The sequence below is a fragment of the Diadema antillarum genome, unplaced genomic scaffold (assembly GCF_040938485.1).
Source record: "Diadema antillarum isolate AM-2024a unplaced genomic scaffold, OU_Dant_1.0 seq00002153_RagTag, whole genome shotgun sequence".
NCBI lineage: Eukaryota > Metazoa > Echinodermata > Echinoidea > Diadematoida > Diadematidae > Diadema > Diadema antillarum.
The window spans coordinates 92373-116893 of NW_027272792.1; the positions used below are offsets into that span (position 1 = coordinate 92373).

General features: G+C 39.1%; 1 protein-coding gene across 1 annotated transcript; it reads left to right on the plus strand.

The window, feature by feature from the left end:
* Positions 1–3840: 3840 nt before the first annotated feature.
* LOC139714071 (EH domain-containing protein 1-like) lies at positions 3841–15143 on the plus strand. Its single transcript, XM_071625796.1, has 2 exons — positions 3841–5080; positions 12934–15143. The coding sequence occupies exons 1-2, from the start codon at positions 4166–4168 to the stop codon at positions 13636–13638; spliced, it is 1620 nt and encodes a 539-aa protein (XP_071481897.1). The 5' UTR covers positions 3841–4165; the 3' UTR covers positions 13639–15143.
* Positions 15144–24521: the final 9378 nt, after the last annotated feature.

Here is a 24521-nt window from a genome sequence, read left to right on the forward strand (position 1 = left end):
AAATTTGGACAAATTATCGGGAAATGTATTTTTCTTTTCAATAATTGAATTTAGGGTAACCCAAACGTTGCAAGGGACTGTAAACAAACGTAACTTACAAATAAGTGAAAATCTTCTATGAAAGCATAGTTGTATCTTCAATCCATACTTACATCCCTATTTAATGCATGGAGCAATGCATGGAGCAAACGCAATCACGGATTACCGGTTACAGTACTTGGATGGTATAGCTGCTTTCCCAAGTGTTAAGATCATTAATTGGCCACCATGGGGCGCAAGTCATCCTTTGTTTGAACGTGACTGATGAATTCCATTTATTGTTACGTCGGACAAGCCCATGGACTTCAAAATGTCGCTTTGAAAACGAGTGAAGTGCCTAACCAACTGATTATGAAGGAAGGCGACTGGGCGAAAAAATGGATGATGGATTTGAACACAGATAAATGTAAGGTTTTGATGATACAATCCAGGAAAAGAAGTAAGGTGCAACACGTGTATCATCTAAATAACGCCCCTCTTGAATCTGTTGAATCCGTGAAGTACTTGGGTGTAACCATCACTTCTGATTTGAAGTGGACCCAACACATCAACAATACTGTCAATAAAGCCAATAACGTGCTTGCATTTCTAAAACGCAATCTTCGCATAAAATCTTCTGATGTTAAAGCCACAGCTTACAAAACATTGGTTCGACCAATTTATTGTTGAGTATGCTTCCACAGTTTGGGACCCATCTACCAAGAACCTAATCCACCAAGTGGAAATGGTCCAGAGAAGAGCTGCGCGATTCACTTTAAATCGCTACCATAACACCTCGAGTGTCACCAAAATGCTACAAGAACTTAATTGGACCACTCTGGAACAGCGCAGAGAAAATGACAGGCTAATTATGATGTACAAAATACACAATAATCTCACTCCTCTTTCAGCACATCCAGACTATATCATCAAACAGGCTACTCAGTTAACGAGAGCCTCGCAACCACACTCCTATCAGGTACCATATTCGAGAACTGAATCGCATCGCCATTCGTTCTTCCCAAGAACTGTAAGGAACTGGAATTCCCTGTCGTCAGAAATTGTTTCAGCGCCATCTGTGGGATCATTTCGAAACCGTCTAACGGTTGATCACAGTGGCTAGTATTTTCGTCAAATTTTCTATGTGCTTGTAAATATCTGTAAATAAATTGTATTATAATGTAAATAGCACCAGTCTGCAAGAATCTTCAGTCTATTGAAGGAGGCAGACTTAATCAGAAGAAGAAGAAGGCCGTTAGATTGTACCCGATGATGTGCACATGAGCTAACTCCGAACTGTATAAACAGATTCTAGTAACCAGGGAGGTGAGAGACTGATGTTAAACTATAGAAGTCATACAAGGCCTGGCGGGATTTCGGAGGACAATAAAAGAGATTGTTGCACGGGCAGGCCGAAAAGGGGTGGGGGGGGGGGTGGTGGAGAATGAAGACGTAACAATAATGTGCTCAGAAACAAGGGATTTGCAGACTGAAGCAAAGGTCGACTATACCCGAACTTATAATGGGGTATTATGATAATAAACGCGTATATTCATATCCTTCATGAATGAACCCATATTTCCTGATTTGTCATGTCCACTGCATGCGGGCGGTATACTGCATGATCGTCTGTGCTGTATATAGTAATATTATATTATGCAAACAAAAACCAAAGCTAGTATCGATTCTTTTTTTTCAAGTGACAGTGTCTTGCAATTTTGATTAAAAAATTCATTTGGGGATATAAACGAAATGTATATCATACACTTTTTCGACCTCATGTGAATAAGGATTCCTCAGTGACAGAAATTGCATTGTTTTCTTTTGGTCTGCGTCTCTCAGAAAAGTGCTATTCGCATGTCACCTCGGAATCCATCATTTCAAATACAGCGGCTCTTGGTGTATATATTTTGCTTAATATAATTCTGAAGAGTTTGATAGCAAAACGGAATTCAAACATTTTAGATTAAATCCATCATGAGATAGAGCTAAATTAAACTTCTCCAGTGAAACCTCACTGATTACATAGCAAGGAATATTCTCGAAGTTATGGTTAAGAATATCACATCATCTTTTTAAAAATAATTTCCTTTGTTTTTAGCAGCTTTGATATCAATTAAATCAAATTAAAGGGTGTGTACAGTTCTGGTCGAGGTGAGGATTTAGCTTTTAACGTTTTGTGAGATATTCAGAAACCACTCTATGAGATGTCAAAGAGCATGCAGTTCTAAGGGGTATCAAAAGTTTATTCGATGAAAATCGGTTTTGACATGGCTGAGATATCCCAAAACAAGGTGAAACAAAGAGATCCTAATAAAGTTGTGGCATGTCGCCTTTTATTATTAGCTCTTTTTTGGATATCTCAGCCATTTCAAAACCGATTTTCATCAAATAAACGTTGAATCCTTCTTAAAATAACATGCTCTTTCATATTTCATAAGAGGTTTCTCATTATCTCAATTAGGAATGTTCAAAACATGAATCCCCACCTCAACCAGTACTGTACAGTCCCTTTAACAAGAATGAAGTTATCTCGTTTGTGATCAAACTCCACAATTTGATTACAAGTATATATATAGATGGAGAGAGAGAGAGGGGGGGGGGGGGGAGGGAGGGAGAGTGAGAGATCTAATGTGGTTGTATTTATGTCTTGTGTTTAACCCTCTGCATGTCACATTAATTACCTCTTCATAAGTTTGTGTGCAAAATTTGTGCACATTTGAGTCATTGGTACGAAAGGAGTTAATCAGTGCTAATGTTTGAGGTGATAAAGAATTGCTGCCAATAACATTGTCCGGGGAATTCATGGATCCTTAATTTAAATCGATAATTGATAGTCAGCTTTCTACCAAGTCTCTTTGAATTGTAGGTTAATACGTCAGTCAATACATGGCACTGCATACTGTCTTGTAAATAGTAATTCGTCGGTTTTTTAAAGTTTGATTGTTTGTTTTGATGATATACAGCCGATCCCCATAGCATTGAGCAGACACAACGGAATTCAATCTGGAGAAAACAAGAAACTCAGCAGCTAGTGCACTAAATATATTCTAATTTTTTCTAAGACAAGTTTGTTTCCATTAAAACAATCAAAGTCAACACCCAGAAACCAAGATTCTCGTCATGCAGAGACTGTAAAAGTTTATCTAACGCATCTCCCACATATTATAATATCACAAAAATATCAAATTATATATTTTTTATATTCCAACTTCCAGTTACAATAAGTTGTTTTACAGCAGGTAGGATTACTGAAAACCTATGGCAAGATACTGTCATGGTAACTAGATTTATTCCAAGTAACAGCGCAAATCACATAAAAAGTGAGAAACGAGAAAGAACACAATTCATCTTCCTTTTTATGATTATGTAATATTGTTGTGTACTAGTACATTGCTTATCGAGAAGTTTTGGTATCAAGCGACGCTTATTATGGTAAAATGCTGCATGTAGGCATCAGTGCAGTATTTTTTTTTTCTGTGTAGACAAACTTTAGGTCAAATAACTGTCATTTAGTATGTCAATATTATAGGCTTTCTCGTGTCAGGAAGAGGTCATACACTTATCTCCGATACACCGCCCTTTTCTTGTGACTCGACTGAGTTCATCTCGTGGCTACTGGCTAAACGGTGCGCCTGCGCGACCTTTCGCTGGTGTCCACACAACTGGAGATGATGCCTTTTCAGTAAGCTGTGCACTCTCGTTGACATTGGCCCAGCGTACACCTTGTAGGTGTGTCACACGAAATGCCTGTTCCGTGTATAATGTGTGTGCGAAGCCCTCGCCATCCAGCGGAGATGACACCGCCACGCGATCGCGAACTCTACTCCACTGCCAGCTAGAACATCGAATGATCCGCTGTGCAGCTGCTAACACTCCGTTGAGCTGAGCGCTAGTTTTACTACATTCAGTGATACACGTACGTAGGTAGTGGTACTAGGCCTATACATTACACACGGGTACGGGTACTCGGCATCGGCGTACTCTCTTCACAAGGCGAATCCCGCAATGAGGACGTTTTAGTTGATGATGAACACGATACTTCGGCATTAATCACATCACAACGGTATTATCACAGTCAGTTTGGTGCCATCGCAACTTTAAATTGTTATTTTCCCCTGTGTGAGACTGCTTGATCAGGATCGAGATGTTCAGCTGGCTTAACAAGGACGAAAACCGGCGCAAGCAGCCGCAGGTTTTCAGCAATGTCGTAGACGGGCTGAAAGACTTGTACAGGAAGATAATATTTCCTCTAGAAGATGAATACCGGTTTCATGATTTCCACTCGCCGTCTCTCGATGAGGCCGATTTTACGGCCAAACCCCTGATCCTCCTAGTGGGGCAGTATTCGACAGGTAAGACCACCTTCATTAGATATCTGTTAGAACAAGATTTCCCCGGAATGAGGGTTGGTCCAGAGCCGACGACAGATCGATTTATCGCCGTCATGAAAGGGGAGGCTGACCAGGTCATACCAGGAAATGCGCTGGTCGTTGATCCCAAGCGGCAATTTCGGAAGATGGAAAAATTTGGAAATGCATTCCTCAATCGATTCCAGTGCTCTTTGACCAATTGCCCAGTGCTGGATAGCATCACCATCATCGACACTCCTGGCATCTTATCTGGAGAGAAGCAGAGGCTAGATCGTGGCTACGATTTTGTAGCCGTCTTGCAATGGTTCGCAGAGCGCGCGGACAGGATCATTCTCCTCTTTGATGCACATAAACTGGACATTTCTGATGAATTCAGGAGAGCCATCGAGGGGCTAAAAGGCCAAGATGACAAGATCCGCATCGTCCTGAACAAGTCAGATATGGTAGATCATCAGCAGTTGATGAGGGTGTACGGGGCTCTCATGTGGTCCCTCGGTAAAGTGATCAACACACCGGAGGTATCCAGAGTTTACATCGGCTCGTTCTGGGACAGGCAGCTTCATTTTGACATGAACAGAGCGCTGTTTGAGGCAGAGGAGATGGACCTGTTCAAGGACCTGCAGAGTCTTCCCCGGAATGCAGCTCTGAGGAAGCTGAATGATCTCATCAAGAGAGCAAGACTGGCAAAGGTTTGTATAAAATTTACTATCGATTTCATCAGCAAATCTATCGTTTTAGTAAGGACTTGTAGGTTCAACTTCAATTTAGGTCTGGTTTGCCTACTACTGTACTGTGTACAGTAGTAGGCAGTAGTAGGCAGTAGTAGTACTACTGTACTGTGTACAGTAGTAGGCATTCCCCCCCCCCCCCCCCCCCCCCCCCACACACACACACACTCAATTCTTCAGACATTTTACATTGACATTTTGCATTTGGTTGGGGTCTGACTCTGAAATGACAGTAATACTCAACATCGCGATCGGAATTTGTTCAACAAGGTCTCATATCCGGATATCCATCCATTATTGATGTACTGGGTAACATGATTTGTCAAGAATTTCCACATGCAAGCAGGAATGAGACAGGAGTAGAACTGTCTAAAGAATCCGTGGGTTTCTGATATTAATGATATTCTCCCACCCCCCTGATGATCCCTGACAGCTGTACCATGTTCCATGACCTTGTAGGACTGTAGTGTAAAACTTAACTCCACTCATGGGCTGGAAGGTGGCAAATGAGGTATAATGCTGACAAGTGTGGAGTGATGCATGTGGGATACCACAACCCACATCACACCTACCACATGGGGAACGCTACATTAAGAGTAACACCAGAGGAAAAAGACCTGGGAGTACTGATACAGTACACCAATCCCTCAAAGTCTCAACCCAGTGTGCAGCAGCCGCAAAAAAAGCAAACAGAGTCCTGGGAATGATCAAAAGAAGCTTTCAATACAGAAGTCGAGAAGTTATCCTAAAACTCTACAAATCATTTGTCAGACCTCACTTGGATTACTGTATGCAGGCCTGGTGTCCATACCTAGAGAAAGACAAGAAAACACTGGAGAAAGTGCAGGCTAGGTCCACTAAACTCATCCCCAACCTAAAAGATCTGCCTTATGAAATCAGACTCAGAAGACTCAACCTTAACACTCTGGAAGTCAGAAGGAAGAGGGGCGACCTCATTCAAGCGTATCGCATCATAACACAGTTGGTTGTAGACAACATCGACCCAAATTCCATCTTCCAGAAAACAGTACCCGAGGACATTCCCAGAAACTTGCAAAGACCTGTCCTAGACTGGACGTAAGAAAACACTTCTACAGCCAACGAGTGGTAGACAGCTGGAATAAACTCCCAGAAGATGTCATCCAGTCACAGACACTCCTCACCTTCAAAATGAAATTGTCTAAATTGGGTTATTAATGGGCTAAAAAGCTCCCTAAACCCTGCCACACTTGCAATCTATCTACTTGAGGATGGAGGTGTGGCACTTCAAGGTAAATTCAAGGTAATTCACTGGATATTGCTTCAACATCCTGAGAATGTAAGCCTGAGGGCAAGTTAAGTATATACATGTAGATGGAAGATGAAAGAATGAAAGACAGACTGTGAGTCATCATGTGTACAAGAACTCAATTACCAGTCACCAGTGGATTGTTAGACTCTTAAAGGATTATACACTTAGGTCTGGGTGTTAATTGTGTTAGAAAGCAAGGTGTGAACATGTAATAGTACTTGCTGCTCATGTTGCTTGTGTGTGGAGGTGTGAAAATATTTCTCATTGTAAGTGTGTACAAAGGCATATCAGATGCTGGAGATGAAAAATCTTTGGCAGACCAAGTGAGTTGTTGTGTGTGCATACATGCAAGCACATATTATACACTTTTGTATTACAATGTACCCTTGTGCTTGGTTGAATGCCCAATGTCATTGAAAGAAGATTTATTCATCCAAATCAGTCAAGTGAAAAGAAAGGGAAAAAAGAGACAAAACGAAGAAAGGAAAATGAGGAATACAGGCAAGATTGAACACTGTTTCACTATTAAAAAAAGGTAGAGAGTCATCATTGTGATAATATGGCATGTGCAGTATTTGTTTAACTGTCATTTCTTAGCACCATGGCAAGCAGAGATGAACATCAAACATAATTGATTCATAATTAGTATTGATTCAAGGAGGCCAAAACTTGTAAACAATTTTAATTTCATTTTCCCAAAGCCATTATTTCAAGCAATACAATGTATACTATACATTGTACATTGTAAATGCTTACAGGTTCTTATGTTTAATGAGATTGATGTTGATGTCACATGATACATGCATGTCAGTATGAGTTAGTGGTAGATTGTAGTATTGGGGGTTGATACCCGACACCTCTGCCTAGAGACTGGCCTTTAAGTTGTAAACTGGTAATTGTCATTACCATAATAATATGTCACATCTCCTCAACAAGTGCAGGCAATCCTGTCTGTATGCAAGCATTTGATCCCAACCATCAACCATTTGGTGATTAATAAACAAATGGCCACAGGTTCAGTTTTTATTATGTATCTCATGCCTGATACTGTATATCCCAGGTACATTCTCGGCTGAGTGCACTTTTTGTACATTGTACATGTCCCATATTGCATACAGTGACACTGTGTGTAGTAAAATGTACATGGCTATCAAGCGAAGATATGGTTACCGGTACATTTACTCTATTCTGGAATTTAATGTGATGTCTTCATGTGTGTGTGTGTGTGTGTGTGTGTGTGTGCATGAGGTGCTCTTTGACTCCTGGTATTTGATGAAAGCATAGACCTACTGTAGGTCCATGATGAAAGGAAGGGGAGGTCATACAAATGTAGGATGGCTTTGTCTCATCAAAATTGCTTTTGTATGAAATATATGTAGAAAAAGAATCAAGCACACAAGTTTGTTGAATCAGTATGTTAGTGGCATTAATGACTTTTTAATGAAGATTACAGTCTGCATGTTGCAATTCATGACAATTTTACTTCATTGCTCAGGTAAAAACTTAGATTTTTGCCTCCATCTTCCTCTGCTTCCCCACCATAACAAAGTATCATTGATTCAGACATTAGCATAAATTATGCAAATTACTTGTGAATTTGCCATGCACAGTACCATCTTGAGAAACCTTCATTCTAATACCCCTGGCCCTCTGTTTTTCCAACCAACTCAGGCAGGAAGTCGCTTGAGAAGGTTGTGAGAAGGTTGCTCACTCCATTTCCCAGCACAGCTGAGACATTTCAAAACCGATCAAACACGTACCGGTATTATAACGCTTTCTGCACATGCACATGCATCAATATGCTGCTTTGCACTACGCCCTTTTGGAGTTTTGTTTCCTGTAATCTAGGAGGTCTGCCAGACCTGTATCAATCATCAGACTAGGGCACTTTTTTTCCTCAAGGACTTACAATGGGTAGTATAGTTTCGAAACTGTTAAATTTATGTATCTGCACATAACTCAGTTGTACAGTGTAAGCTTAACAAAGTGATGGACTTGACATTTACTGTCATACAACATTGTAAGCAAGATGGAATGTGGTGTTGGCTAACTGGTTTCACTGTTCCTTTTTGTAGACAGTTTAATGCATGGACCTACAACATTGTAGGTCCATAGTTATAGGCTAGATCACAATATGATTATCAATGAGAATACTACGGCTGTAGTACCAAACTGGAATCTTCCTAAATTTTCCTTTGGTGTGTCTATTGTGAGAATCTTCAGATCTCACAAAGGCTTTGTTTTTCTATTTTAGTTTGACCAGAGAAAACATTTCCTCCCATCTAGTGAATCAGTATTCAGTAAATATTTACAGTAATCAATACAGTATTTCTTCCACTAACTTGCAAGATAATACATGAACATTTGAATTGCATTTTGCATTGTAGTGTGCCATGAAGTGGACTTTGCCTGTTGGATTTTATAATGCGTGACTGCATTTTAGTGGTAGCCATATTTACAGGCTATTGTCATATTCAATAATAATCTCTGGTGTGTACCGAGAAAATGCTCTCATGACCTAATACACTAGATATTTTGCTACTGCATAGATGGGGAGGCACATCATACATTATTGTGAACAATATGTATCATGAACTTTGCTCACCGCGCAATCAGTTCTTGGATATCCCACATCTTTATATCTCAACACAAGCACTTCACAACCCGGTGACTCTCGCCCATGTGCTGACGTCTCTGTGCCACATGGATCAAAATAGAATAGTCAAGTGCTGACTCATTGCCAAATTCCAGCAATGAGTTCCCGTAGCCAATAGTCTCACGTTGCCTCTTGGGAAGAAGAGTGTCCTCCAAGACTACAATTTTATTGCCTTGAACTGACCCCTTTTTTCCTCTTTTTTTTTTCTTCTGTATCCTTGTTTTTCATGAGTGTGGTGGGACTGTTTTTCATAGTAGCTCCATGGTTTTAGTGTCGGAAGTGAGAGAGAAGAGTATTCTACTTGTATTTCAATCTGATGCTATTTAATCTGTGTACGGGGTTTACGGCAATACATGTACTGTACATGATAGCTCCTTGGTTCAGTTAGTGGGTGAAATTGAGGTATCATCTTGTCTTTTTATAAATTTATTATTTTATATCCTACCTAAAAAACATGATACATAAAGATGTACATGTAATGTATTGATACATGTGTATTGATATGACTATAGAAGGAAGAGAAAATGTGTGCAACATATTTCGCCTTGTGAGTTCCCCAAAACCTGTGAGCAGGCTGTGATATGAGTACAAGTGTATGTATTCTATGTCACAGGAAATAGTACTGTCGCCAGCCCGACAAATGATATTAAGGTTAACATATTCCCTGTAGGTGTAGACGGAAGAGATAGTTGGAAAAAAAAAGACCATGACACAAATTGTACTTGTCTTGCAATCAAACTGTACATATGGGCCATCTGGTTCCCAGTGAAGAAACTGTCAGAAAGTATTATTGAAATCATTCTTTATTTGTCTTTTACATAGTCAATGCCCCTTCTACTGCAGTTCACTCTGGGGTTGTTGTTGAACCAAATGATTTCATACTGTACGAGCTGAAATTTTCGCGTACAGATATTTTCGCGAATTGCTACTTGGAGGACATTTTCACGTGTTGTTAATTTCGCAGTTGCAAGGGTCTAACTCGGCGTAGTTATTTGCGCGTTGAATATTTTCGCGTGTTGTTATTTTTGCAGTTCAAAGGCAATTCGCGGAATTCGCGAAAATAAAACCACCGTGAAAATTTCAGCTTGTACAGTATTGGGTATAACGAACTACATGTATTTCATACTTTGAAGAATATTATGCATTTACAATTTATTTAATGGTAGGGTATAAAATTCTAGTTGTAAAGTCTCTCCATTAGTATAGTTGCATTGTCCTCTTAAAGGCATAATTTACTATTTGCAGATGAAGCAAAAATCCGGCATTAGTGCTTCAAAATAGTTGTAAAATGTGAGTTACAACAATAGGGATAGAACAACCAGTGTAAAGATTTGAACTACATAGTGTAATTGATGTTAAGTAAATTGTTAGATACATACATTACATGTTTAAAAAATGTGAACAATATTTTAGTTATAATGAAAATGTTTCCAGACAAATCCGTCTACAGTTATGGTTTATTGAGAAAAATAGTGATATCTACTTATGCTTTAGGCTTTATTGCGAAAATGTTATATGGTGGGATGTTTTGTGATACAACTGACCTACTGTACAAAGTACATATGCATTAATTGTGATATCTTTAACATTTTGTAAATCATTGCTCCCAAAGGTAAACGGGACCTTTAAGAATTTGAATAATTTAAAGGCATTGAATTCAAGTCCTTTGTGAAGTAATCAAAATGTTCATAAACACACACACACACACACACACACACACACACACACACACACACAGTATACACATGCACAAGAATCTGAGAGTCTATCTGGAGCCCACTGGAACCAAATTCGAGGTCCAGTTACGAATGCATGCTGCTTGTCATGCCACTATTCCTGTTCCTCGTGCTTGTTACATGAATTTGTGTGTGTGTGTGTGTATGTCTACCTGTTTCTTTAAAATGATCAAGTGAAGTTAAACCTTTTTTTTTTAATCACTCTGAGTAATAGGAATCTCACAGGGACAGAGGTTCCCTGTAGGACCCAGGGGAATTGCCCTGATTGCAGGAAATTGGCTTATTTTATTATTTCTTCTTCCCTGTATCTAGAACTACAAACTTGAACAAGAGCCTAAACAAGTACCTTGGTAGTAGTTTGGTGCAATGCTAATGTCTGGATCGGTGAATAAACTACAAAATGTGCAACGGTCATGTTTTGATTCTATTTGTTAGTTCATCATGTCATTTACGTGTATGCTGTGATGCAGTATTCTAATGTGAATGGTGATTACCAAGTATGCTGAAGCTACTGACTACAAGAATAAGTAAATCTCATTGTTATGATTGTACCCCACAAATACTATGGATTCAGCGGCATTTGTAGGTCACATTTCTAGTGTGCACACTGACAGCCACATACAACTGTATGACAATCTTAGACAGATTTTGTGGAAATTTGTTTCAGGTACATGTAGGATGTCATCAATGGAAAGAGACATCATCAATCATCCTCGGTGTTTTCTGACAAAAAAAACAGGCAAAAAAAAAAAAAAATGTAAAGCTTGGAAAGTCTGCTCGTATGTGCAATCTACATCATTGATAATCTAGCCAGCTATTGCTTTTGGGTTGACAGTGACCTTGCTCTGACTTTCAGGTCTGAGGCTAATTATGCCCCTCCCCCCCCCCCCCCATTCTTCATCTTTCTACTAAAATGGTACAGATGCATAAGGAGAGGTAATGTTGATACAGTATGGCGGAGAGTGCATGGGGCGACAACAAACATTTCAGGTTATGAGTTGAAAGTAGCAGTATGATTTTAGTTGCAGTAGTATCATTAATATTATTGTTATCAATTGATTGATAGCCGAGACCAGGTTTTCCCAGTCCCAACTTAAATGTCGCAGTGCAGTGAGAAAAGAGAGAGACATTAAAAAAACAAAAGCCAAGATAAACTTGAACTGTTAAACATGTACACTGTAATTTACAGGATAATTTTGTAGCATTGTAAATTGTAGTAACACTTTTGCTCAGTCAGGGCTGTGTACCAATTGGGTTGTGCCATTTGAGGCAGTGATAGATCATAATAACGCAGGCTCTGATTCATCATGCGCTCGCGATATTTCTGTGATTTCACCAAAAATATAACTTATTTGTTTCTTATTTGTAGGGCATCCTCATGTCAGGACAAAATCCCCTTCGATACAGCAGTAGCAATTATTGAACTTTTTTTTTTTTTGGGGGGGGGGGGGGGCCTAATATACAATGGTCTCGCCTCCTCCTCCAGTGATGAAGGAAATGCTTTATATCTCTTAATACGTGTCGATGTTTGTTTTAATGTGACAGCTTGTGTACATCAAATGTCAGTATATCAGAATATTAAGATAATAAAGAGATTTCTACAAAATGTTAGTTGTTACGAGCAGTACATGTACATATCTCATATGCTCCCTTGGTTTATTACTGGCGTACAACTTGTATGTCATTGGTTAATCGTGAGCTCTTTAATTATATTATGCAAGAAAGAATGAAATATGTACATTGTAGAATTCTCTTTATAATTTTTCTACGATGTTCTTCTACTGTGACATCACTTCATTGTTACAGCCATCTTATCCATTGATGATGGCACATTTATTTACTCAAAACTTTCGAAATTAATAACTTTTGAATGGATTCTCTGATTTTTCTCAAATTTTACTGATTTGTTCTACTGACATTACTGCATTCACCGAGCCCATACATGTGCATCAATGTGTATGTGTTGGTACGTATTTGGGGTGAAATTCAGTGTTAAGTAATGATTGTGAAGTAAAAACATTGCAAATGGAGCATAATATACATCATTGTATTTTTGATGTTTCCTCAAAGCCATCAGTAAACTTGTAAATCATTTATTTCCCTCTTCTTGTTTTGTCTTCATAACATGCAGGTGCATGCATACATCATCAGCATTCTGAAGCGTGACATGCCATCCATGTTTGGCAAGGATTCCAAGAAGAAGGAATTGATCAACAACCTGCCCGAGGTGTACAAAGAGGTTGAGCGCACCTACCAGATCTCTCCTGGGGATTTCCCTTCCCTGGCACGCATGCGAGAAGTCCTCAAGGATCTGGACTTCACCAAATTCCATGCGCTGAAGCCGCGCATGATCGAGAAAGTGGACAACATGCTGGCCCACGACATGACCCGCCTCATGCAGATGATTCCCACGGAGGAGGCCATCGACAAGACCAAGCTGGTCAGGGGCGGGGCTTTCGTCGAGGAGCAGGGTCCCTTCCACACGGGCTACGGCGAGGGGGCCGACTTCGGCAAGAACGAGATTCAGGAGTGGGTGGTGCAAGACAACATGGATAAGTACGCCGCCATCTTCGACTCACTGGGCCCCATCGATGGCAAGATCTCGGGGACGGTGGCCAAGCCGGAAATGGTCAAGTCCAAGCTCCCCAACACCATGCTGAAACGGATATGGACGCTGGCTGATGTGGATCGGGATGGTAAATTCGACCGGGAGGAGTTTGCCCTGGCCATGCACTTGATCAACGTCAAGCTGGAGGGCCATGAACTCCCAGCAGAACTGCCGTCGCATTTAGTGCCCCCGTCCAAGCGAGGCTTCAGTGGTGTGCCCACTTTTTAAGGTTAAAAGTTTGTGATAATGATTATGAAATATTATGTGTATCCCATATTTTCTATTTGCGAGCAGTACAATGTATATATGTTCTACCAAATAAGTTAATTCCCGAAATTCTTTGGGGTGATTTGAAGGCGGAAATTCTGAGATGATATTGTGTAATGTGGTAGATTTGGTCGAGTGAAGGTTGTTCAAATGTATGAAGTTGTTAGTGTACAATATTTGGCAAATTACTGTTGCTGCTGCTGCTGTTTGAGGGACCAGTTTGCGCGATCTGCTTCCGGTACCTAATGCTTATCAGGCGAGGTGTTTCTCACTGGTTTAGAGAGAACCAGTCATGTCACTAGTTTGCTTGTCTTTGCACGCTGCAGAAATGTCGGGACGATGAGGGAAAGGGAGATGGTTAGAGGAATCGGTTCAGCACAGGCCCCCAGAAATGGCTTATTTTGTATAGTCTCTTCTACTGTTCTGTCTACCAGTACCCACATTTGTCACGAGCACCTCCCCCGCCCTTTCCTCATTCCTGACATGGCACTCCTGGTAGACTGTGAGACTCTCTTTTGATCTTGTGATCTCATTTTGACGAGGTGCATTTTTGTAACATTGATCATTTCTATGCCACCGAGCTATTGGTAAGATAAGCATGCGTGCGCAATATCCTGTTATAAAATAACTAAAGTTTGGCAAGAAAGAGAAAACACAAAGAATATGTACCCGGTACAGTAGATCATGCATTCTGTGCTGAATCTGTAATTGGGACTATTTGTTTCCACAATGTAAATGAAAATAGAAAATAGATTTCATGTCTGCTTAGTGAACTTTTTACCACATAGATATATGAATAGAGATATTTTTATCTGTTTTATGACTTTCTTTTCTTGGCAGTGTTGAAGGTACTCAGTACTTGTTTTGGTCATAGGAGGGTTAGGTAAATACAAATGTATGTCTACATGTAAGGAGTGATTAGGCATTGGTTAATGATGACTGGTATTGTAACAATTACATGGCGGGACATCGGAGCTGAATGAATGAAAGCCAAGCACTTGATCAGACAAGACAAATATGATTGCTGCAATCTTCGCCATACGTATGCCAAAAGAGCAGTGATGTGAAGATACAGTGTACTTGCGGTACAGTTGCACGTAGATATAGGGCAGGCCTGGCAATGCGGTAAGAAACTCCACTGCCTTGCGACTACGGTATTTAAAAAAAAAAAAAAAAGGCTGTGTGTATTAAACCCAGTGCTTATAGCAAAGAGTGGAATGGTGCATGTCAGGGTATGGCGGGGACCGTGAACTTGTCTTTGAACTGCGCAAATGGGCAAGAATATATGGGTTGGAGCATTTCTATTTTGCTCAATGCACACTACCCGTGCAGTAATCACATTGGGGCATATCATCCTTGAAAACCAGCTCAGCACATCTCATTCTAAGTTCAAAACCCTATATGGAAAAAAAAGCGGAGAAAATATGTGATGTGTGCTGCTCTCACTTTATTGTGATGATTGCAAAGAAGCAGTTCACTCTCTCGAAGACATTTATAGTTACGATGTATTTTAAGTGTGGAATACAGAAAACATGTCTTTATCATATGCACACAAGTTTACCAGTGATTCTACTGTTTCCATTCCATTTAAAGTTCGTTGCTGTAGGACAATGACACAAGCAAAGTTAATGTGAAATTACCCTCCCCCTCAAAAAAAGAAAAAAAAGTATATATTAATATATATACATTGTATTACAAGTAAAAGTGAAGGTCAATAATGACAATGGAACTTCCAAGCTAACTTCATTTCAGTTACCCTTTTCTGTACATCTCGTAATGGAGTTTATATAGACATGACTGAAGGTCTTAGCAAATGATTTGCCTGCATTTTCTCTTTCCTAAAATGTAATCATGCAATACATGTTTCATATCTTTTTATGTACTAAGAAGGGAATATACCTGTGTTGAGAGGGATTGTTGAGATTATAAAACTGTCTCTTTTTCCGTTCTGTGGTCAAAGAGTCATAAGCTCTTCACTTTTTTGTAGTTGCGTTTTTCAATCATGTAGTTCTGTGCCGTTGATGCATTTTATTCATAGTTAATGGAGATTGCTTTTAAATTGGTTTCTGTTCTGAAAGTGGTACTTCAATGGAACATGGTTTCATATACACTCGGTGGATGGCATGTTAAGGCAAAATTAGGCACCCTGCCAAGTATGCAAAATCACAGGGACCAATTTTGATTTCTGTCCAAATTTGCCATCAAGCCACACTCGTAGAAACACACTAAATTTTCAATTTTTCCGGGCAGGCTGACAAAGTTCGTGCTGTCAAGTACATGTATGAGAATCTTGGTGTAATTGTCAAGCACATCACAGCTCATTTTGAAATGTCGAGAAAGTACTAAAGAATAATTGTTGCTGTATCATCTACCTGACATACATTGTACATGTGTATGAGTGTCTATTTACAGTAAAATACCTATTCTTTTTGTTTTTTGTTTTTTCATGAATAAACCTGCTATTATAAGTATGTGTGTATTGTTCATGGAGCTACCCAATGGAAATCTGTACACATTGTGATGTAGAAGGCAAGTTATAAGTACTCTGTGAAATAATATTATAGTGGCTCACATACTGTATACATGTATAAACATCAATCTGTACGGAGATTGCTAGTGAACTTGTTATAGCATCCATGTGTACTGTACTGTGTATGGGAGAGGTTGGATTTACAGTCTGGGTTTACACATAATGATACATAGTATGCAGAGGAATTCAACAATGTCTAGTAAAGATGCCTTGAAGTAACACTGTTTGAATTGTAGCACTGAGGCTTAAATGAAGAATTAAGATTTACTTGGTATAAGCATGTACACATGATCCATGAATTGCATGAAGTTTGTTCAAGGCAAAATTACACGGAAATTGAATACAGTTAAAACTACATACTAGTATTTGTCACTTGACATGGATATAGTCTACATACTAAATACAGAGACTGCGGTCTCATCAATCTGTAGGGATTTCTACTGATGGCAATGTAGCCCAAACTTTTAAATGCAGAGTGTTTTATGACATTGATTGTTGGTGGTTGAAGTATCTGGTGCTGTGTAGTAGATGTAGATAAGGGTCTCTACTTGTTCCTGAAATTTCCTGTGCTTCCAGGTCGTGCTGGACAATCGTTTCCTGTTTATTTGTTTATTTCATTTGTTTCCAAACAGCATTTGTGGAATCAATTAATTTTTCATTCATTTGAAATGAAATTTCAAGTATGTGTATCAATGTTAGATGCTCGGAAAGTCACAAGCTACAACAGTGTGCGGATCCCTATTGAAGTCATGTGTGTTATAGATCATACAGAATACATTGGTACATTGTACACCACTAATATTATGTACCAGTACACACACTCATAGATGCAGGTATGCATATAACATTATTGTTGCAGAGCAAAGGGTCAGGAGACGAATGCAAATGCAATATGATTTCTTGACTGCCCGAGCTGTGTCTGATGAACGGAATTAAGAATGTAACAGAGAGCATGCATTGAGAAAGAAATTGACCATTGCAAGTCAGAATTTTGAACACCTCAGTGGAGATGTGAGGATTCTTCAGGCACAAATAGTTTGCTGCCGGAGGATATGCTGTATGAGTGTACGTATTAAGGTACCATAAAGAATTTACACACCACCAATAAATGTTTCTGCTGTGAGACCTACCAACAAGTACTGTACTTCATTTGTGACTTGAATCTGTGAAATGGACTTCCTACACCATACTTTGCTTATTTCTTGCTCGTTTAGTTTTTGTTCTTTGTTCTTTGCTGCCATGAATGTAGCCTTGTACATTGTATATGTTTGAAAAATTAAGATAAACCAGATATATCTATAGCGTAGTGTTCCCAAGTGAGTGCAGGTAATTAATGCAGCCATGATAGAGTCGTCATAAATTGGTCCATTATTGCCATTGGTATCTGGTTCTTGCGTTCAATGGCAGAACACTGTGAATTAAATATTATACTAGTGTCTTAATGTATAACTCTCTGTGTCAAAGAGGCAGAGCACTGGCGATTTGGAATGGGAAAAGAACAACACAAGAAATTATTTTGCCTGCGAGTGAATGTATGGAATCGTTGTAGGCAACTATTAGCATGTGGCTTTTGTGGATTTATTGACATGTACAATGAATGAACTATTTGGTGTATATCCTTACAAATCACCCCTTCAAAGTAGGTCCCCAAAGATCTTTATTTTTTGTTGGTATAGTGACAATGTATATGGCAGCATGAAAGTACTATGTGCTTACCTATCAATCTGGTGTAAACGAAAATTGTAAGTTGTTTAAGAAGTCATTTTTTTTCTTTCTTTAAAATTGGCATTGAACTTGTGCTGTCCAATAGTTAGATATCAAATGACAACACTGAATGTAATAAATTGGAGTGCCATTAAGCAGTCGCACTGAACTCCTACCAAACTGTGTGGTGCTTTATAGCAGGTGTGATGGCTGGTGTTTGATATGTCTAAATTGAACAGGTACATTGTATTGTTCAAATGCTGCTTACCCCACATGCATTTACTTATGTCATGCTTTTTTTTTTGCAGTGATTCTGTACTTTTGTGCATTGTGTGTGCGTGTGTGCGTGTGTGCTGTGTATATGTCATATATCTCACCGATCATCCCATACATGATAACTCTTTGCAAAAAAGAAAAAAGAAAAAAAAAGTGATTTTTGAAGAGTTTTTGCATAGTTGCCTCAATATGGGGTGCAGGGAAACCTTATAACATGGACCTACTATGCCATGGTTATATTAAACAAGGATGTATTAAAGTACCATGACAATTGATTGCCATGTATTATCAGTTTTTTAACTACAATATCAGGGTATAAAAGCAAAGAAATTTAAAGGGTTGGAACCCTCAAAAATCACCAAGGCTGTTTGTTATGTCAGAGCTCTTTATACGTTTGTAACATGTTTCCACTCTGTAAGACATTTTACACATAGTCAAGCTTCACAGTTATTGTCACAGCATGTTCTCTGATAGGCAGACAAGAGGCTCACCATAGCCAGTCCTTCCCATACACGATGCAGAGTTCTTGAACTGTGAGAAAGACATTCAGGTTTAGCTACTTAAAAAATCAGTTCTATACTAAGCCTCTAGTCCTGCAACACAAGACCAGGGCTTTGTTGGGCCCAGTGATTTTAACAGTCTTAGTTTAGTGGACAAGTCTTGGTTTTTTTTTTTTCCAGTATGTTTTGTCCGGCTCAATTTGCAGACTAGAGGCTCACCAAAGCCAGTCCTTCCCATACACAATGCAGAGTTCTTGAACTGTGAGAAAGACGTTCAGGTTTAGCTACTTAAAAAAATCAGTTCTATACTAATCCTCTAGTCCTGCAACAGAAGACCAGGGCTTTGTTGGGCCCCAGTGATTTTGACAGTCTTAGTTGAGTGGACAAGTCTTGTTTTTTTCCAATATGTTTTGTCTTCCTCAATTAGGGGGGGGGGGGGGGGCTAGAAGTGAAATGCATATGTATTATTATGGACCAATGTATGAATATGTATAAGCTTACATGTATTTGTGAATTGAGGATGTGCATGTATGCTTTGGATCGTATGTTTTGCATTTCGTCAATGGCCATCTCACGATCATTTCAGGGCTCCCAGTGTACACATTGTATACTAGCATGTCAGTACATTTTGTTCTACTACGGTAGCTGCGCAGACAGGGGTTATGTATGCACTTGTGCAGTTCAAGGATTTTTCCTTGACTTGTCTGTAAAAAAAAAAAAAAAAGAATTGAAAACAGCAGCAGGCATATTAACCTATCTCTGTGGGTACAAGTATGGTGATACAGCTGTAGATGTGTGTTGAGGTATATAATGTAAGTGTATGATTGTGCATGTATCTGTGTGTGTTAGTGTATGTATAGGCCAATACAACCTTGTGTATTTGTATTATATTAATCTGTCTGACTCTTCTTCTTCCGATAAAGTACAGGCCACCATGTTGTGTGTGTATGTGTGTGGATAGTATGTGTGTATACGTGGTGTGTACATGTGAATTGTAGTATATATGTGTATATGTGTATATGTTTGTGTGTATATATGTGTGTACCATGCAGTCACCGTGTAATGTAACACTCCTGCTGGGTATTCCATGCAGCTTGCTATGGGGCGTGTCTGCTTGACTTCTCTGTACTCTTTGAACCCACAGCGGAGTCCCCAAGGGATATGGAAGCAGAGATCGAAAGTGTGCATGATGGTGACCTTTTTTCTTTCTTTTTTTTCCTTCTATTTTTAGTGGGGGTAGGGTGTGATCAGGGGGGTGGGATGTGATTGAGTTCTGTGACACCTTGCCGCTAGCCTGTGAGGATTAGGTGGTGTGCATGCAGGGTCCATGGTTGAATTATATACAGCCTTTGTGGTTTTATGACACAGTTTGTTGCCTCCAGAAAAAGGAATTTTTAAGGAGGAAATGAAGAAGGTGGGCTGCAGTAGCAAGCTCATATGCTTCTGTGGTATATGGTTGCTGTCACCTCCAGCAGGCAGGCAGCATGCAGCTAAAAAGGGGAAAGTGCAATTCTACACAATGTTCACAGTTGGCTTCCTTTTGTAAAAAGAACAGCAATATCAAATAAACAAAGTTTTCTTCGATGCTTGTCCTCAAGTAAGGATGTTCTGGAATTAAAGTTTCGCATACTTCGATCCATAAAATATAGTGATATTGATCCCGAGCCAATCATAGAATTCATGATTACTTTTCATGTCAAATATTCTATTCATTGAAAACATGATGGTTTGGAATCAGAAAAACCTAATTTTTAAAGCTGATTTTGAGGAAAATTTCTACCAATCTGTTTGTACTTCATAATTCCAGACCAGGCAGGAAGAGTCCCTGCACCAAGGCAGTCCGAGATGAGTAGGCCTGTACCTCCTTGGTTGCACTTTGAGGTTGGTCCTAGTGAAAGATAACCACCTGTTCCAATGCCTGTCACAAGTGCTTGTCTCTCTTCCCTCCGCGGTACCTGGAAAAGGATCAACAAGTACAGGAACTACCTGTCTGCATGATTGAATGGAAAATACCTATACCTTGTAGCTGGCATTGACTTTTCCCAATTTGCAGCATGCACACACACACACACACACACGTACACATACTCCCCCCCCCAAAAAAAAAATAAATAAATAAATAAATAAATAAAAAAAATAAGTAAATAAATAAATAAATAAAATAAAATAAGATAAAAAAAATAATAATAATGAATAAATAGATGAATAAAAAAATAAAGATAGATAAATAAATGAATAAATAAAAATGTATGTTTGATTGCAATTTCATTCATTGCTATAAATTCCACTTAACGTATGGAACATAGTATCTCCTGTCAAGGAATACACTTGAATCGTTCTAATTGAATATTCAGGTAAACAAAATGATGTGCAGGTATACAAAATAAATGTACACAACATAATATCTCTCTATCACACACACACACAGACACACACACAGACACACATACACACACACACACGCACACACACACACTGCTTTGCTCCCTGGCTTTCTCTCCCTATCTCTCACTCTCTCTCTCTTTTAATATCCCAGCATACCCTCATACCCTCAAGGAAATGGACTACCCTAGGAAGTTGAGATAAGAAATGATTGGTATATTGATGGAGGTGTGAAGGTCACTGTATTTCTGTCTACAGAGCACACAGCACATGCTTCCTGACTCTGGTGAAACAATGCTAGGTTGTCATGGAAACAAGTGCACTGATGGAGTATAGGTACTGCTTCTGCTCTGTGGTGAGTGGCTATTTCAAGGTTTGCCCTGGACATTGAATGATATCTATATCATTCTTCATAGCAATTGCCAACCCAGGAACATGGAGAAGGTGTTCTTGTAGGCTTCATTAGCTCACCTGAGCCAAAGGCTCAAGTGAGCTATTGCGATCGCCCTTCGTCCGGCGTCCGTCGTGCGTCGTGCATAAACTTTTTACATTTTCATCTTCTTCTTGAAAACCCCAAGACCGATTTTCATCAAACTTGGCAGGTAGCATCCCTAGGGGGTTAGGAACTCAATTTGTTAAAATGGGCACCATGCCCCACCCAGGGGGCCCCCAGGGGGGCCCAATCCCCCCAAAACTAAGGAATCTCTAAAAATCTTCTTCTCCAAAACCAGAAGTGATAGAGCTAAGTTAAGACTATATGTGTTAGTACATTGATGACTGTAGTTTCAAGTTTGTACATGGCAGAATCAGGGTTGCCCCCCTTGGGACCCAGGGGAGGGGGTGGGGAGGGGTCCTAATGGGGCCTAAATTGTACATTTTCATCTACTTCTTATTCCAAAGAAATGAATCACATGCTTTTGAAATTAGCAACTGAACACAGTCTGAAAGGAAAAAAGCTGAAAATAAAACTACCTGGAAAAAGGGACATCCCATCCTATATTACTGCACAGGAGTGTCATCACAGTGTCTACTTGTCTGACTTTGCATATTTCCGGTATGTGAGTTTTATGAGGTGCTTTGTAGGATAGGGTTGCATCATATCCTGTCCACAATACCCAGAGCCCATGCAGCAATACCAAAACCTCTCGCACCTGTTAAGTCACTTTATGATTCAAACCCTTGAATGTGAATATGGCGTGGAAAAACATTATTTGTGTCATGTCTGCATGCTGTCTAGATTTTTACCCCATAAAGTACCCTTATCCATTCATTTGGTTCTAACAAATTGCTGTATAGGTATGCCTATCATTCTTTGAGTCTCTGCTGAATTTGACCTAATAGCCTTTTGTTAGTAAGAAATCGCTCAATAAAATCTTGAACACACACAGGTTTACACACAAAGATCACACACCCATAAACACATTACGGACCATCGATAAAGCACAAGATTCCGATTTAGTTGTTTTTTTGTTGGCTTATTTTCCTAACAGTGTAATGTTACAATATTCGGTATAATTTCCTCTATATCCTTGAACTGGATTTATGATCCTTCTCCCTGCCAAATCCCTTTTCCCAAATCAATCATGAAAACAAGCCTCATACTGCAAAGGAGTTGCTCCTGTAGATTGCCATATCTAACCACACAACCAGATTAATACCATTTTCAATATTGTGACAAGGTTGTTGAAATTATGTCACTCGACATTAACTATATACCCCCACCCCCAGTAAAGAAGACAAAAATATAGAAACCATGCATGCAGGGAACAAGTCACAAATCATGTTAAATGTCATTGCTATCATTACAATGACATATTGGTGACACAGCTTCATACAGGAGCTGTATATTTGGGACTAATGTTGCTGCAACAAATTACCCATCATGATCTATATCAAGTGTATAAAATAATGCCCTCTCATTATTAATTTCACATTATGCCTGTATATGAGTGGTAAAGTTGCTGAATACCTTCTGTGATCTCGCCACTTCAACTTTTCCAAAGATCTTTCATGCCAAACGCTTTTGTGTTTTACTGTTTAGTCTGGGATACATCGTTACCTGGTATACAAGACAACAGTGATGATATTCAATATCTTATATCATTATCTCAAATGGACGCTTGTCTTTAAAAAATGGTAGGGTTGCTGGTACACTGTATAGCAGCAGACACGTATACATTGCAATGATATACGAACCAGCAGTATAAATATACTTTTTTTATTATAACATATAATCGCCTCTGCGATATCTCACAAAACGTTTATTTTTGGACTGCATTGTTTTACAGAGAGGTATGACATTGTATATAAGATCGAAATTGGACGTGATTATTAATGATAGCATTAACACATTAGAGTATTGACTATTCATTTACATCTGGCTATACTTATAACTTTTCTTTTTTTTAAACATCAAACATTTGCTTATACTACAAAAAGGTAATTCCCCCTCAATCAAAATGGCATAACTCTTCAACGAATGTAGTTTGAGCAAAATAATTCAACAGGAGCAATTTTACACATATTGAATAACTTCTGGGTGAAAATAAGAGTGATCTGTGTAGTCATGCATGAGTGAGGACACATTAAAGGGATGGTATGGTCATGGTATAGTTCAGTTGAGATCGTGGGTTAAGATGGGGCATCAAGTTTCCAACTTTTTCATCATTATTTTTTTTTTTTTGGAGATATAAGAAACATCTTATGAAATATGAAAGAGCATATAATTCATTCTAAAAGAAAATGAAATGGGTTGTGAAATGGCTGAGATATCCAAAACAAAGCGATCCTAATAAAAGGTGGGACCCATGCCCACCTTTGATTAGGATCACTTTGTTTTACTTCGTTTTTGGATATCTCAGCCATTTCAAAACTGATTTTCATCATATAAACTTTGAATTCTTTTTTCAATTGAATGCTCTTAAACAATTCATAAAGTGGTTTCTAAGTATCTCGCAAAAAGTTTAAAGCAAGATCCTCACCTCAACCAATATCATAAGGCCTATATACCATCCCTTTAAAGAAAAAATGCTCACTTTTCAAAGTCACAGAAGTTCGTTTTCGGTGGTCTGTGAAACATTCTGTGTCTGGTACATGTTTAAATGCTGTTGTTGTTTTATCACCTGTTGTTTGAACCCAAATACTAATTACTATACATTAATAGTTTATTTCAACATTTCTTGCTTCGCTCAACCACAACACAATGACTCCCTCAGTGTTCACACACCATGTGCTCATTGTGCTGTCACAATGGTGGTCACAATATCTGATGTTAATTCTGTCAGGAAACTAAAAGGATTTTGCAGTCAAATAGGAGGGTCAAACACAGTCATTTTCCCTGAAAGTGTTATAACCTATAACTATAGAAACACATGAAAATGTCAGGATAGGTGTGAGGGGGTCAAAGGACGGATGATAATAGAACAACAGCACTTCAAAATTCACCGACCCCA